The sequence below is a fragment of the Anopheles bellator genome, chromosome 1 (assembly GCF_943735745.2).
Source record: "Anopheles bellator chromosome 1, idAnoBellAS_SP24_06.2, whole genome shotgun sequence".
NCBI lineage: Eukaryota > Metazoa > Arthropoda > Insecta > Diptera > Culicidae > Anopheles > Anopheles bellator.
The window spans coordinates 45,830,180-45,847,733 of NC_071285.1; the positions used below are offsets into that span (position 1 = coordinate 45,830,180).

At 51.2% G+C, this 17,554-nt stretch overlaps 1 protein-coding gene across 1 annotated transcript in view; it reads left to right on the plus strand.

The window, feature by feature from the left end:
* Positions 1-2,840: 2,840 nt before the first annotated feature.
* LOC131216549 (uncharacterized) overlaps positions 2,841-17,554 on the plus strand; it is a 44,903-nt gene continuing 30,189 nt past the window's right edge. Inside the window, exon 1 of the mRNA XM_058211065.1 lies at positions 2,841-2,986. Coding sequence (XP_058067048.1) covers positions 2,870-2,986 — 117 coding nt within the window. The 5' untranslated portion in view covers positions 2,841-2,869. The remainder of the gene's footprint in view (positions 2,987-17,554) is intronic.

The following is a 17,554-nucleotide window of genomic DNA, read 5'->3' on the forward strand; positions in this document are numbered from 1 at the left end:
CCGGTTGGTAAGGAGTTGGTGAACTGTCCGTGGAAATCCCCTTTCCCAAGAGACCGGCCCTGAAAGTGCCCGCCCGTGGAGGTTGTGCCTCCGGCCCATTGTGTCACTCGTCGGTGGCCTCGGTGTAATTGTTGCTTGTTGTTGTAACGTGTTTGTCCGATTTTCCCATCTGGGCCCCAAGGTTGATAGAAGGTTTTCCCATTAAAATTGGGATGTTTGACCAAATTTTAAATATACTGTTGGGGACGGCTCCGGGATTGATGACAGGAATCCGGGCACGTTACTCGACACCCGGGTTTGTAAAGCTTTGCACAGTTCATTAATTAGAAGCATGTTAGTGCCCAAAAATTAGTCAAAATACATGCGGTGGCCCCCCCACAGTGGTTCGTATTGAGTTTCTGGCCCGGGAGGAACTCAACCATAACCGAAATTATGATTTATTTGCCGGCGGAAATCCTTCAGAAGCATGCACATGTACTTGCAGCGATCGTACGTTGCGCTCCAAACGTGCTCCGCCGGCCCCTTATCTCGTCCCGTATCAACCGAGGCAAGTAACCTTTTTTGGTGTGGGCAACTGTGAGCTCAACGACTTGGCCACGGCACACAATTTATGCCATCACGGAAAAGGCGATCCGTCGCACGATCCAAGCGCAAGATCTGTTCTGCGCGTCTTATGTTTTTGAAGGAATTATCACCAACCGGCGATAGCCGTCCGGGACAAAATTAATTAGTCTCAAATGTCTGGCACGTTGGCACCTCTCTCTCTCTCTGCTTCCTTCTAACGGTCCGGCCTTTCAAGGAATGTGCATCGCACCGGAACGCGCAAAGGTCCCGTTCGGTCCCGAGACGCTCGAAGCACGCCCAGAGAAATTTGTAGTTCCCAGAATGTAATCCTAGACGTCCAAAACGGGCAACACGGCGCACCGGAGCGCAGTAATGTTCGTTAACAACTCTTTTAAGAGTTTTGCATACGATGGCGGGCCCTGGCACGGGTCCTTAAACGGTCAAGCTTTAGGTGGCACTCGGTCTCTCTAACACACTGCCACACTAATTGTTTCGTTGTTGCGGGTGTTTACGGGTATTCGCCTGCGCGTTTGGACTTCGTTAGGGCGTCCTCCAGATGCCGGGAGTGGCGTGGTCCAATTAGGTGCAACTTTCTGCCGCCTATCCCAAGGTCGCGCTCGCGCGCCATGAAGTTATGTAATGGCCGTGGTGCGCCTTCGATAGCTCTATTCGCATTGTGATTAGCCTGGCCTGAGACCAGGTCGAGCCCTGCCCGGGCTGGATAAGCAAATTCGAACGCGCTGGATTCGATCGCCTACCAAATGTGGCGCGCGGAGGTCCTGGTCCATTGTGGTCCACACCCTGCGGTTCTCTACAACTCAATGCTGGGCGGTTCGAACCTGTTCGATCGGACCTGAGGATCGGCCCCTTCCATGGCGGGGGCGCAAGTGCGGTGTGGGCGTTGGACACCCGTTCCCGGGGGTGTCTAGGGTTGGCTGTGTGAATAGAATTGATCGGGTGTTGAAAAAGGCCATAACAATCTCACGCTGCCCACTCTGGGGTCTGCGTCGGGAGTGGCCACGCCAATGTCGCCAACTTGCGCTGCATTCCGTCCACGGTTCTAAGGAAACCTCAGCGTGGCTGCCGGACTTGTTTATGGGCCCAGCTTTCCTGGAGCTTCTAATAGCGAGTCCGTAGCGTATCATGAGCACGCCTTCGGTCCAATCGATCGGAGAGAACTTTCTTGAACGGGGGGTCCGTCGTAATTATCTCTTCCATATCGGCACCCAAGTCACCCAGTCACAAGATGTTGTTTATGCTCGGTGGTTCGGTGGCCACCAGCCACCAGATCCCCGCTCCAAACCATACGCCCCGGCGGAGGTGTTGGTTTTGCAAAAGATGGAGATTTCTCAACTCGCACGAAGCTTTCGCTCGGCCCGGCTCGGCGCATAGCGCACTCGGGCGGGCGCCGATGGGCGTCGTCCATCGGCGGGTTGAGAAATGAACCCCCGAGATGCCGCACGATGCGGTATTTGAAAACTTCATTTCCCACGTATTGCGCAGACCAGCGCCCCCACCCCGCCCGCCGCGACGTGTTGATCTGGCGCAAGATGGTGGCAGGTGCCGACAACCGGTGTTGACCAACATAGGCAAGCCGTGGCGTTTTCGCTTCCATAAGACACCCCAAGTTGATGAAGTTATTGATTCGTTCGGGACGTTTTGATGGAGAATCGGCCCGAGAGAATCTAAACCGGAGCTTGGCTTGGCAGCTAATCAATGCTTCAACTTCACCTCGCCGGCCGGGGTATGCTTAAAAATGGGGGTTGAAATACGTCCAATACAGAGGCAGATAATATTTGACCAAAACCCACTGTCACCTCGCACCGGAGCGGGTCGGTCGAACGCTTTTACGCAACATCGAGCTGTGAAATGGAGAGAAACAACGCAAACGCAACGCACGCGCCGCGCGCGGAGGTCGAACGGTAGTCGTGGGTGCCTCTCTGCGGTGGTCCGGGCCGTTGGACCCGTGGACTTGGATTTCTTCAACTGCACCAACCACCACCACCAGCACCTGACACCGCCGTCCGTGTGAAGGGGGAGCTTTCGATTGGGGTTCGTGCGATTACGACACGTTGCCGCCGTGTGGCGCGATGTTTACTCCTTCGAGGCGGTGTCTCGCTGATCGATGGCCTCGCGCAAGATTTGAATTTTTCAGCCGTAGAAAGCCGGCCATTTTAATTTAAAATTTGATTTATGTCGTGTCGTCAAAAGGCACACGCAGCACGCCCTGGCCCTCACGAGTAACCGATTCCGATTCCGATTCCGTTTCAGTTTGGGTTCCCTGGAGGCCACACTGCCGCGGGAAATGGTGTCACGGCGCAAAATACTGTCCCGCTCGCGGGACGACCTCAATCTGGATCAATCGTACATCACACAGGAGGAGGAGGAGGACGTCTGGTATCAGAAGGAGAAGCTCTACAAGGTAAGTGGACCCCCGCATCGTTTTGGGGTTTTTGTTCTTCATTTCTTCAACTCACAAACTGCGTGTCTTTCCTCGTAGAATGGAACTTAACAGTCGTCCTTCGATTCAACGGGTGGTGTCAAATGGACTTTCAAAAAGGATAATCACTTATGATGATCTGTTGATTTCAACAACGTTGATCAAGATCCCTCTGGGAGGCTCGCGTGACCTCAGGCCGTTCTCGATCCTCTTCGATCGTACCATTTTCTATTAGGACTTCGAATTAGTTCATGCGGTTTTTATTCAACAATTGTCACTACTTTAATGAAGGTGTCCGTCTTTAGTTACTATTTTCTCCCATCTTCCAGGTAATTCACGGATTCTGTGTCTATAGAAGTCCTGATCTTAAGAAGCGATGTGATCAGAGATCCATTTTTTAATATGTTCATAAGAAGTGAACCGCTTTGCTGCCAAATCGATACTTATGCAACGGAACAAGTTGTCGAGCGTAGTCATGTTGAAAATTATGTATTTTATCCCATTCTGGCCTTTTTATGGCCAAAGCTTGATTCAAACGCATTAGTTGTTGTCGATAGCGTTGTCCATTAATAATTTGATTAGGGATTTGATTAGGATTAGGAGGTTAGCTAATAGTACACCACCATTCGGTGCAAGAACTCCTTTCTTTTCAGCTGCGCAAGCAGAAATTCACAAACGGTTTTCCTTCATTCAATTCATGTGGAGGCCACTGAGACAATTAATTTAAAGTCCTAATATACTGCAGTTGTTGAATGAATATCAGGCATTTCGAGTGGGGGAGAAGGCTTCTTTTGTTTGTTGTTGTTGAAATGATGATTAATGCAACATCCCAGTGTTGTTTATGATCTTTGTAATTTTTTTCTTTGCGTAGAACCAGGCGTCTTGTAGTTTATGTATTCGTTTGATGTATTTATTCGCATACGTCGTCCACATTTGCATATGCCGAAGTTGAGGCGCCAATTGAAACGCAACTCATAATTAACCGCCAGTTGTGAAATGGCATTTCCTCTACACCGGCTGGCGGTGGCTGACGGCATAACGGGCAGAATGATTTGTGGACTTTGTTTTTCAATTAACGCAACCATTTGCTACTTTAAAAGCAGCTCATTAGCCTATCGGCCCGTCCGCTTGAGTACTCCGAACGTAACTGCACGATAAGATATGAAGGTCCAATGGGGGAAGGATTTTTTCCAATTCTTCACCTTGGGAAGTGGCCATAATTTATCGCAACGCAACATCGGTCCGGGTCTTTGGTGGAGCGCATTTCTTTTCTTTTCCAATCACATCGCTGAATTTCCATTAATGGCCGTCGGAGCGCGTCGTTAGATAATCGGTTCGGTTCCGCTGGACACCCGCACCCGTTGGCACGGCACGGAACACCACCACGGACCGTCGGAATCTATTTTGGGACTGGTCGCTCGATGTTGGTTCGATTGGGGCAGCCCATTTGAATGAGGCATTCCGTCCGTGCGTACGGCACACGAATTCAAATCACGCTACGGCTTTCTCCGCTTCAGCGGAACGGTGGCCTGGTTTCCAATCACGCTCCGTGTCACCGTGGCGCCGGGCCCCAAGAAACTGTCCCCTAAACGCGGTGGTGGTTGGTGAAGAAATGGAGTTTGAAACCAGATTTTCACCACCACTACGACTGGGCACTCTGCTGGGTCCATCAGTCAGTCGATCGTGCCGAGAGAGAGAGAGAGCCGACAGGTTGGTGATCGCATGTTACGCAAAGGCTCCGACTCCGAACGGTCGCTAGGACTCGTCTCGTTTCGCGTGTAATGTGCCTGTGTTCTGTTGTGGTTTGGTCGGTTGGTCGCTGTCGGCGCTTCTCGGCGGCGCTTGTAATCGATACCGGTGCGGTAAATGCAATCATTCGCATAAATCCGGACCCGAAGCGGAGTGCGTAAGCGCGCGAGGATTGTTTCATAAATATGGACGACCCCGGGAGTTTAATCTTCAGGCCGCCCGATTCGCTAATGGGTGTCTGCCATGTAGCCCAGCACCGGACAGCCCGGCATTCTAACGCAATAAATCAACGCAACGCGATAGAGAACCGGTCACCGGTTGGCACGCGGCAGGATTGTGCCACCTCAGGTCTATTATTATGCAATTAGATTGGCCAGCGAAGGGTTCTTGTCGGCGTACTGGCGTTGTCATCTCGACACGGAGCGAGAGTGATCTACAAGCAATCTCCGGGCGTAACGTGGGGGTCTTGAAAATTAAGAGCTAGACCAATTCCGTACTTCCACATTCCACACACTCAACCGGTGGACGAGAATGTTTCGCAAAGCCAGCGGGGCCACTCTATCGTTTTCGCTTTCGTTGAGTCAGCCGAGTCAGCAGGATGCTAGTAATTGCGGTGGCCACACCACAGCCACATCTCGGAACGGCCCCCCCACTGGGTGGAGATCTGATGGTTGAGATAGGGAGGGCCCCCACATCATTACGGGGTCCGCTGGCCAATCAATGCGGTCGATTGGACGGGCGTTTTATGCTGTTTGCGTTTTGGTCATTTACTGGTACTTCAACGCCTTTACGACCTCCCTGGCCTATATTCGATAGGTCATACCCCCGGACCGGTCGGCTCGATAGCTTCTGGTGCGTGTTGGTTGGTCTCGGGCTCGGACGGGGTCAGTGTGCCATGTGCCGGCGGGAAGGAAGTCGCAGCGGTTTGCCGTGATCATCAATGAGCTCGACTTCGGGGCCCTACTTCCTTCGGAGACGCAGCTTAGATGGAATGTGGTGCCAACATCGGCCAGCTTTATGATACGACGTCAGTCAGTCAGTCAGTCAGGATGGCCGATGTTTTGGGACGCAGGTGAGTTACTCCTCACATCGGCCGTCTCCCATCAGTTCAGGTCGGGCCGTGGTGCGACTTGATGAAGTTTCGTGCCATCGGACGATGGACGATCGGATTGGCATATTCGGGGAGAAATCGATCCCGTGAACGGTGTCGAACATTAGCATGCAAATGGGCATACGCACCGCCGTGTACGGCCACTATTGGGGTTGTGGGGTGCTTTGTTGGCTTTTGTTTAGCTATTTGCACAGCAATTCACACCTCTCTCTCTCTCTTTTACTCTGTAGTCGCCATTTTGTGTTCGATTCCGATATGGATAGGCTTAAACCGTTAATCGAAGTCGCCTCTGTGGTTGCTACTGCGTTTTCACAAAACAATTTGCTATTTTGCTTAAAACATTGGAAAGCTCGAAAAGTATCGACAGTTTTTAGATCAATTTAGATTTTTTACTATGGGCTTATAACACGTAAGCCTAAGCGACTTATGCGAAAAATAGTAATATTTATAATGTTATAGCTCATTATCAAATGATCCTAATCTAGTGAGCAGTTTATACTGTTATATTATACATTTAGATAAGTGTTACGTGAAAATTGCACCGAAATTATAACCTTATTTTTTAAGTTTTCCAAATTATTTAATTTTCTTTGCGAATATAATGTCGTTAAAATCGAAACAGTATTGAGTGTGATGTGATGTGATGGATGTAACTATCCAAATGTGTCCACGATCAGCGATTTTAAACTTTCCAGTAAGTTCCGATTTTTTCGATGCTCCAAAAGGTTTGCAGAAATAAAAACATCGATTTCTCCTGAATGATCGGCAGCATTTGCATGATGTTGGCCAGTTTTCTCACGCACCTCAATTCATCATCTTTCGCTGGACGGATCCCAACGCGTCCGTACGCGTCCAGCATATCGGCCCGCGTTGGTTGACAATGTCGCAATCGACCGCCAGCGTCCAATTCATTGCACGAGCTCATTCACGGCGCACGATCCACAGTATGCCTAATTGACCGATCAGGACCTGATCGGCTCCTGCGATCAACTTCGTTTCACTGCCGTTCGAGGCTCGAACGACTGCGAGGAATTGTTCCGTGCCGAAACATACTCACTTTCTCCTTCGATCGTGGGGCTCCGTGTGCAGCGGAATCTGCCCAATTCGACTTTCAATTTTTGTGGAACCGCACCCTTTCGGGGGACATCAGCTGGCGCATCATCGGCCGGGATTGCGTAATCTGTCGCCGGAGGCAGATTCCTGCTCTCTCACTCTCTCTCTCTCTTTTTCTCTCCCGTAAGCTGGATCGATCCGCTCGGGCTGGTTGCTTCCGGCTGGTTTGGCATATTTGCAGACGCGCCGCCGACGACGCGATCAGCGCCCGGAGTCATTCCAATAAAGTCATAAAACTACGATAAAAGCGGGGAAAACAGGAAAAAGGGAGGCTAGCAGCAGCAGCACGCGGGTGAAAGTATTGGTGTGGCCACGCTTGGTGTGTTTGTGTGCCGATTAGCCCCCGACACCGATCGGAATCTCCGATCCGATCGTAGGAAAAGCTTCAAAAAAATCAGTAACAAAAAGGGAAAGTGCCGAATGAGGTGCGCTCCCCCTCCACTCGTGGCGTCGCGGCTCGTCTTCCGAACCGACGGCAACAGGACCGCCGGACCGGAAGTCGTTCCAAGCGGTACCGTTTCGGAATGCCGGAAGACAAGGCCCCATTTATGGTGTGCGGGACCGCAGCATGACATACGGCACCCGGTAGGTCGAGCCAGCGCAGCACACGCTCATAAATCATCGCGTGGCTCACGCACGCCAGTGAATAGGCGAAAGTGGAGAGAAATCTGTGTGGCGTGGCCGGTGTCGGATTAGGAGTCGGGTCGCGGTCGCCCGATAAAACTCCGATTGGAAACATTTCAATTCGTGAATTCCGGACCGCTCCGGACTGGGCGGAGCATAAATCATCGCCCAGTGGCCCAGTTTTCTCTAGCACTACACGCCTTTTGACAGTTGAACGATCGTACACAAACTTCGCTTAATTGTGTTGTGTCCGCTCCCATTCGAAGCCCGATCACGATTTATTGGTGCTGGATAAATCATTTTCTTACATTTCAGACCCCTCGGAGGTTGTAATTTGAATTTACTTTCCCTAGCCGAGGCCGATGTCGCAATGTGCCAGACATCCAGAGAGTGTCGCAATCGGTAGATCTGTCTGGAGACAACACAATCTGCGGAGGCTCCGCAACTGACGTCTAGGATCATGTCAGGCAGCCCCCGCAGCTTTTCATATTTAATCCCTTATTGCTGTCTTCAACAACAGGGCGCCAAGAATCGGTTTCGATCGCGCGTGGCTCAAACGTAGAAAGGGAAAATCTAAACCAGGAACGGGAAACATTGATGGCGATGGTGCCGGCTACGCCAACCACCGTTAGCGATCATTCATCTCCCTCAACGGTTAACGACGACGACGACGACGCTTTCCTCGGCTCATCACCGTTTCCGCGCGCGCGCCTCGAGATGTTTCGCCCGATGTTTACGACGTTGCCCGTGGCAGCCACAGCTCTATGACTTGCCGCCCGAAGCCCGGTGCCGTTTTCAAATGAAAACGAAACTCGTCTAACGGGGATCGCCGCCGGGGATCGCTGTCGCGTGACGTGTGCGGGGTTTTACATGACGCTCGATAATGGGCCCGCAACCGCAATAGCCCCAGAGCCCGAGATGTGATACGTGGCCCGTTGTATTTGGTTTCGAGAGCGTTCTAGAACCCGCCAGGTGGGGCACTGGGACCGAAGGGGTATAATTGGAGGCTCTTAACATCGCACGACATCCGACCGATCCGACTCTTCCGAGGTGGCGCACCTTCGCCGCAGGAAGAATCGACATCTGAGGCCCGAAAGGTCGTGCCATTTTCGAATTCTAGGTACGCCTTGCCAAATTCTCACTCTGATCACTCGATCCCAGCTTTCGCAAGCTACGTTCTACTATTACCACCTCCACCACCAGCTGGGATGGGTAAATGTCAACGCCAGGCCGTGCTGGCGCACTTGGCGCACACTCCATGTAACATCTCTCATAAGCGCGCCCAGAACGAATGAAGATGATGATGAGACCCACTAACGACCCAGCCTCTCCAAACATCAGGCACGAACCGATCACCGCGAGCCTCAAGCGCGATTGCTACAAATGTCAGTGGGGCAGGCTTAGAAACAGGTTTTCCCGGTAGTGGGCACAGCCAAGCCAAGCCGGCCAGGCTCTTTCTCCCTAGGCGGCCCAATCGATAGCGAAAGGGAAACAAATCGCGCGCGGCTGAAGATTCTAGACAGTGGCTCTGGCTCCAAGCTTCACAGCCATGAATCACTTGTGGTGTGGGCGCGATCGGTGATCGGTACATTCCTTTCAACACTCAACGCGGCGACGGCAGTTGAAGATGTCACTTGGGCCGCCGTCTCAAGAGTGCTGCTGGGGCTACTACAACGCCGAGCGAGCAAGTGGCAAGTGTAGTTACCCTTGGTGCCCATCTCGTTGACCGGTTCTCTATCGTGTGCGCACTAGCGACTCTCCAGCGGCACGGCACCTTGAGCAACATTGTTGCGCTTCGATTCGACGTTCTCCGGTTTCTGTGGCCCTCCGATCTGCTCCTTTTCGTAAATGTCAGCATCAGGCGAGGCTATTACCAGTCGGTTGGTCGAGTCGAGTTTTTGCACAAATGGCATCCTGTTCGTGTTCCCCATCAGGGAATGTTCACATGTAGCTACGAGGTTGTTCAAAAAGTGTTTTGCATCGATAAGAAAAACACATTTGCATGGTTCGAAATTCATTATTCAGTATAGCCTCCCTGAACATTCTTGTACTTGATGCTACGAGACTCCAATTTAAGAATTCCATCTCTGAAGCGAAAAACTGGAACTCCTTCAAAATACTCCTCTTGTAACCTGGTGCATTGTTCCATTTTTAGTGAATGCGGCATCCACTTTGCAAACAGCTTTCTGGAGCCCAAAAGCCTTCAGTCAAAACATTGGTTACACTGCTTACAATGAGATGGCTAGGCCTTGTTCTAAACCTTTTTCAGTGATTCGATGATTTTTCAATACGATATGCCGTATTTTTTTTCTACGATTTCGTGTGTTGTGTCTGTTTTTTGACGTTTTCGATGTGGATCGCCTTGAAGGCTAGTACGACCACGTTTAAACTCAGAAACACCCCTTTTAACCTCCTAATTGAAGGCGAAGAGTTCTTATTCACTTTCAATAGTCGTTCATTAATTTGCTTTGCTTTTAAACCTGTCACAAATGCGCAGCGCTGTTTGTTATCGAGACTACGAACTTGTTGAACGGCCTTGTACGTGTCACTTTATCAGACTCGTCGGCGTTATCTCACCTCATTATTTATGTCACTCCATAAAATCTGGGTACTCAACCCGCAAGAATGCAACACCGATGCCCGTTGCTTTTTATTACAAACTCTGGCTCCGGTACCGGCTCATGAGGTGCATCACGTCACACCGAGTACGTGACCGAAACGGAACCGAACCACCGTTATGTTATTATTGAGGGCACGGGCACCTAACGGAAGCACCCCGAAAATAATGCAAATGCCGCCTGCCACTGCCAAGGAACCCATAGCCGTCATCAATTCGCATCGAAATAACGTGGCATTAGCATAAATTCTATCGACGTGCGAATGGAAAGCGGAGGCCCCCGCGTTTGGGTAAAGCAATAAAAGGATCGGCCGCGAAGGGCGTGCATCGGGGGCGTCATAAATCTGCGCATTTGGTGCGATGCGCCAGCATAAGGGTTGTTTTCTAGGTCACCATCGTCGAAGGTTGGTTGTGATTTAATATTGTCGACAGATTATTCTTTCAATGGCTGCCAGTGTGCAGTAAATTCTTGCTTCTTCCGCCTGAAGCTGATAAAGCTGATTTATTGAATCAACGGAATGCATTTGCACGGTGCGCAGCCAAGCTCCGTAGCTGTGTCAACAAAGCCCTAACCACTTCAAACATTTGGCAATCATCATCAGTTCGGATGGTAGCGAAAGTCGAGCCGGGGCTCCGTCGTCGACGTCGGTGCAATAAACCGATTACATAAATAATCACCTACAACAAATGGCTCTTTCATTTGCCTGCATCCCGGGCCGGCCAAACCGTGAACAGCAGCGTGGACAGCTTGGAGGTGCCCGGACAATCCGGCCGTCAGCTTGCAGACGAATGCTGGGGGTGTTCGGCTGGTGGAAAATGCATCCCAGCGAGCCGTTAATCGTGAGTATCGCCGGACCCCGGACCGGGGCCACGAATTGCAGCACCATCAGGCGATTCGCCGATCGACTTTTGTTCGCTTCGGAATGGAAATCTTTTAATCCACGCCGACCGGGCCACGGTGCGGCAATCGGAACGGAAAACCCCCGAAGTGCCGGGGCTCCAGGTTCGACGAGAGCCACACGAACCACCCGCTGAATTTCGAAAGAACTTATCACGGGCTCCACTTCGGTTGCTCCACTTTCTGGGCCCGCTCGGCCAGGGAACCCGAGTTTTCTAGTTTGAAATTCGACGAGCGTTTGGCCACTACACGGTCATCGACCTAAGCCCACCATCCCACGCTTGCGCCTGGCATTAGTAAGTACTTCGATAAAATGATACAGTACAGCCGTCGTCGGCTGGCCACAAGAATTCCCGGGAAGCCATGGTGTTTCTTGTTCTATTTCTGGTCTACAGTGTTTGATTCGCGGCGCGACGTGAAGATCATCGTCGAGGCGACGATCGTCGTCGTTAGATTGCCGGACAATGTGTCTGGGGTTGGGGGTTGGCGGGCCCAACGACCATAGCACACGCTACGTGTGAGGCGGATTGGCGTGTGTGCTCTGAATTTATAATTTGATCGAATGTTTGACGTCCGCCCGCGATGGGTGTACCGTTAGCCGTTCTGATCCTCGACTCCCGGGGCGGTTCCCGGGAATGCTGTTTTATGAGCGAAAAATCAACACGTCTACAAAAGGCCAGAGTCGTTGTTCTAAAAGAATATTTATCATTCTCTTATTATACGGAAAACATGTAAAGTTTTTGGAACATTCAGTGAAGTAAGATTCTGGTCGTCGTTTTTTAACCTAAAAAAGGTTTAATTTGCCCTCGAACACACCAAGAAATGCCTCGAATAGAGCGCTCACAGTGCAACAAAGAACAAAAGACTTCAACGCTTCGAACGGCGACGAACGTACGCTGAATCGTGTGCCGGTAATTTACGGTGCCCGCGACGCCGACACTCGGGGTTCTGGGCCTGGTTTCCTGGGCCCTGTGTTCTGCCACGCGCGCTGGCCTGCAATTTCCAGTACGCCCTTGCAGGCCAGCTTGGTGCATTTAATCTAATTTATGGGTTTTACTACCGAGCGCCCTGTTCCGTTCCGGTGGCATATGGTGGCACCGGTGCGGAGATCTGGACGCCTGGCGCCTGGCCAATCATCGGTCCGATACTGTGTTATTTTCTTTGACTTTGCTACGTGCGCCCCCGTAAATGTGGCCGGCGCTGAAGGACTGCGACTAGTCAGATCTAGGCCACACTGCTCGGACCCTTGGCGCTCGGGTCCTTCATTAGCCGTGCGATTGGTCCTTCTGCCCTATTAGCATCCGGCGGGGATTGCAGATCAGCCAGTTTACATGGCCAAAACGAGCTCAACCATCAACCCATTTCTTTTCGTGATACATAAATTTTGCCTTCTCCGGTCGCCGCAAAGGTAGGAAAAGTATTTCCGTGGCCAAGCACGGAACGGTTCTTTGTGTCGTACCGGGTTCTTGTGTGTCGGCAACCGCACCCTGTTCGAAAATACATACGCCCCGCGTTCCTAAACGAAATCGAAAGGTGCACCAGCGCCCAGTGCTCGGAGCGCAAAGTGGACCGAGCCCGGCCGAGCCGTTTCCCGGAGCAGCGCTTCGGTGAGGCCTTGCAAAACTCGCTCCACGAAACCTCGCGGACCTCTCGGCCTCAGATTGGACACCAAGTGAATGGCGTCCGGACGGCGGGCCGCCGCCATCGTCGTGTTGGATCAAGTTTCTCGTGCCGTGGTCCAATCCAGCGCGAGACGTAACGTAACAACGCGCGCCGGAATATTAAAAGTGCAAGAAATATCTGTAATTTAATATGCTCACAAGGACGTTTTGGACTGAAGCGATCGCGATCGCCGGGGGGTGGCTGCCGGACGGCGGCAGTAACATGAGAACCTGGGCCCGGGCGGGCGGGAGAGACGCGGCAAAATAGTCGACATTAACGGCGGAAGTTTTGGCGAACGAATTGAGGGTAAGCATGCTGGGCAGCTGTTGAGCAGTGTGCTAGGTCACCACAATGGTCACTTTTAGTGCTTCCTTTTGTGCGCTTTGCGCCCTGTCATCATCATCATTCAGATGTGGGCTATTGTGGCAAAAGTCTAGGTCTCTTATTCGTTTCACATACACACGACGATCGTTGATCGCCTTCGGCTTGAGACTTTGAGTTCGAAACTCGGGGTTTTAATCACTAGAATATTTATTGCATCACCAGCTCGACTCCTTATGCGATCGGGCCATTTGATGGCCCTCAACATTATCTAGCATCATTAAACCATTTCATCACAACTCTGAGATTTGCCGCCATTCGCAGCGATCTTCGTAGATATCAGATAATGTGAGATGGGAAGATAATGCTGGAGCTTCTGCTCGCAACGAGTCTGGCTAAGCATTCAGCATTTTCCGGCGTGGCGTTTGGGCCGTTCGACCGGGCGGTTGACAAATTTAGCACCAGAGAATGGTGACATTTGCGTGCGCAGTCGAAAGGTAAAGGTCGCGTCTGGGTCTGGAAAACACTTGCTGCCCGGCCGGTTGATGAATCAGCCGTGTGCGTAATCGATGGCACGATGGGCAAAGACAGTTTACGTTCGGCGCACACTTGCGCTTAGTTGCGGCGGCCACACGGAGGTCAACCGCTGGTTTGGAAAGGTGCGCTTCTTCTTCACGGGCCCGCGACGGGACATATGGTGCTTTGATTTATGATGACCGATGTGGCGGCGGCGGCGGCAGCACTGCTACGGCCGAGCATAGATTTCAGCTCCAAACGCTGGCAATTGACCACTAATATGCTAATGCCTGTGCGACCGGCTCGTTGATTGTTTCGGTTTTTTTTTTCTCTCACCCATTTTGTGGACCTTTTGCTGATGAGTTTGACCTATGAAGTTGTTGCGGTGCGCACTGAAAATAATGGGGCGAAGTTGAAGGACTCTCTCTCTCTCTCATTTTGTCTGCACGCCACGTAATGGTGCGTAACCTTTGTGCACCGAAAATACTAACCCTGATTGGTAGTAGTGTAGTGTACGAAAACTGGTTAATGAGAAATTTTCTTTCTGTAACTTCAAATGCAAAACTTTAAAGAATATTGTTCGTCGTAAAATCCTTAAACATTACGGATCGCTGTTCAATGAAACAATAAGCGGTCTTTGGCTGCAGTTATTCACACGCCAGTCGTGTATCGCTTTTGTAGTTTAGTAGACGGAGGACTCTGAAAGACCCTCCGAAGAGATTGGACTGTGTTTCGCCAGAACCGAACTCGGGGAAAAATTGTGCAGGATATGACCGACTTCGAAGCTCCGTTTTCGCTTTCGTTATCATCACTTCGTGGGCTGAAATTTTTAGGCTTTTGTATTTTGGAGCTGTCAGTGATACCGACTTTGTTTCTGTAGATAGGTTAAATACTGTCAGTAAGGGAGGGTTTTTTATTCCTGATCCTGGTAGAGTCGGCACACATGTTACTCTGATAGCTCGTAATAACCCTTCGGTCATTACGAGCCATTCGCTGCATCGTCGCTCACAGTCCACAGACTCTCATCAAGGAGCCTTTGAAAAAATGCGTCCACCAAAAGACGGGGTTTTGTTATGCTCCCCATAACACCCATAATTTGGGTGGGTCAAAGTAAACATAGCCAGCGAAGGCTGCGTCCGAACACCGCGACCAGACAGAAGACTGGAAGATAATAATATTCGATCTCCGTTGGGCGTCGTCGGCGACAGCTTTTTTTTTTGGGGCCAGTCGGGCCAATTTGTACGTTGCTCATTATTATTTGTCTCGGGCAGCCGAAGAACGCTTCGGGAGCAACATGTTGCGGTCCGCCCTGTTGCGCTGGTAATTTATGCTAACAAAAACCCGCCGGACTCATACACGGCCTTTTGGCCTTCTTTTCGTTTTAGGTAAGGAATGCACCGAACGGAAAGTTGTTTTCCACCCAAAACGCCCGGCGAAATCGTAAGTAAAGGAAGCTCGTGTTCTTTAGCGACTGCAGCATAACGGCTTGCAAACGGCTGGCTGCAATCTCATCAAAGCAACTCCGCTTGAACCATATTTAATGCAACTCGGTCGACAGCCGACCGTGCAAGTGCAATAGCCTTCCACAGCGGCCCGTTTCCGGCTTGTCGTCCGGCAGTCGTCGAGGAAGTGCCACGAAATCGACACGTCCAACCAGCCGTTGTCGTTGGCAAACAATGGCGCTATGCATGGGCCAGGGTTTTCCGATAGCAATTAGTGGAAAATTAATCGTTTTCTTCTGGCCGCCGTGCCGTGCTGTGGTGTTGTTGTTGCCGGAGCCAGGCCCACCTTTATAAGCGTAGCTTTCTTCACTTTCACTGGCCAACACCGTGGCAAATTGGCCGGTAACCTCCTCGTGGGGCGCGATTAGTAGTAGTAGTGGGGCTCGAAGATGGGCCGCGCATTGGCGGACGGAGCCCTGGAAATCACTTTTCTTTCTGGGCGGGCCAGCAGCGGAAGACGTCGCTGCCGCCACCGCCGTAAGTGGTCGAGTTGTTTCAATAAAGCATAAAACAAATCGCCGGATCAACATCCGGGGTGGTCAGGGCGCAGTTCCCGGGCCGAGAGCACTAGAACTGGCGCAGCATGCTGGCGTGGAGGGTGACGATTGATGGGCCCCACCGGTTACATAATGCTGCCGGCCAGCGGATTCGGATGAATGGTTTCGGGTTACCGCCCGAGAACGCCCTGGACTGTGCAGAAACGGCAGCAAAAGGGAACACAGCCCGCCCTAGCGCTGAAGACGAGCATCGCGCCGAGCCAATTACTAGTAATTTGAAAATCGATTTCTGTTTACTTTTTGCTCCGGAATCGCCTTCGTCGTCGTCGTCGTCGTGCTCGTCGCGCTTGCCATCGCGCAAGTCTTTCACCGCGTTCGTCGCGTCCTGTCCCGCGATGATTACCTTTGCAATGGTTCGCTGAGTCTCTCGCGTCGACTTCTCACAGCCACACGGCCAGGCCGCCCGTCCGTAACGCCGCATCCCGAATCCGTTAAAATCAATTCGTTGCGCGCCGTTTCGCGAGGTGATGAAAGATGCTCGCGCAGAGAAGACAAACGATAGAGCAACGGTACTTTTATGTTGCCTGGCTGCTGTGGGCGCCCGGCCGAGCATTATGTTTGTGCGCCAGCCGGATGCACCCGCAGCGTGCCTGGCCAGCTAGGCCACCGCGAATTTCACCGAGAATTTCGGTGGAATAATTTCAGTTTTTGGTACATTTTCGGGAACGCGGATTGAATAATGCGTTACGTAACGATGTTACAATTGCTGCCGGCTGCGCCATTTTATTGCCAACCAACCGTGCACTAGTTAAGGGAAAATTAATTTAAAGCAAATTACAGCACTACAGCACTGCTTCATGCGCCAGGCTTTCGTTTAATCAGTTTCCTCATTAAATTGGGACCAGGAGTTCTTGGCGCGTTGGGTTCGGTGCTTTCTGCGGCGTAAGATAAATGAACCGTAAATTATATCAATTCAGCGAACTCATTAGCGCGATTTATCATTTTTATTATTGCTCTCACCGGCTGGCCGACCGAGTCAATTTCGGCAGCGCAGCAGAAACACGCGTTCGTGAGTCGTTTTCGTGCCGCGCAAATTCGCGTTTTTCCTGGCGTTGGCCCTGCGGTTGGTGCGTTTCGTGGGTCTCAAAACTGCATTTAGTTAACTAATTGCACTGCAATCTTTGCGTCGGAGCCTCCAGGCGTTTGTTGGACTGGTCTCACCACGGTCGATGACTCACCGTTGGGGAGGTCCTCCGGAAAGGATCTTAAAATGACGCATGAATGAATATCGCTGCACTGTTTGTTTGTTAGAAATGGCATCATTCGTCATAATGAGCGCAGGGCCGACAGAACTTCAATTTAATTTTCCAAAAAAATGACCCAACACGAACCAGCCGTCTGAAGGACGAGGGTACCCATTCTTTCGGCTGATGCAAATACAATTTTCCAATACAGGAAATCGATACTCGTCCGACAATTGACAGCCTGTCGCGACCTCGTTGAGACCTACTGAACCATCGACGTGCGATGTTAATTAACAAGACTTGCAAATTGGTACTGTTTCCCTCGCGGCCAGGGCGCGAAAACGTGTGAACGAGTCAATGGCACGCAAAAGCTCGGTTCGAAGAAGCAACGAAAATTACAATTAATTGAACCATCTTCAGCTAATTTTTGGCACACATCCGCCGGTCGGTCCGGAAGAAATTCAATTTCACGCATTACACCACGAAGCGGGTTGCTACAGCACGAGGTCACACCTCGGATTATGAAATATCTCGCCGGTTGCGAATACGATTGATTTATTGCACCTCACCGGTGAGTTATGGAACGTTTATGGCCAACTACCATCAATTGCAGCTCGCCCAACGGAGAGAACCAACAGTTGCAGAAAATTTCGAGACATAAAAATGCCTGTCCGCGAATCGAAAAGTTCGACCCGT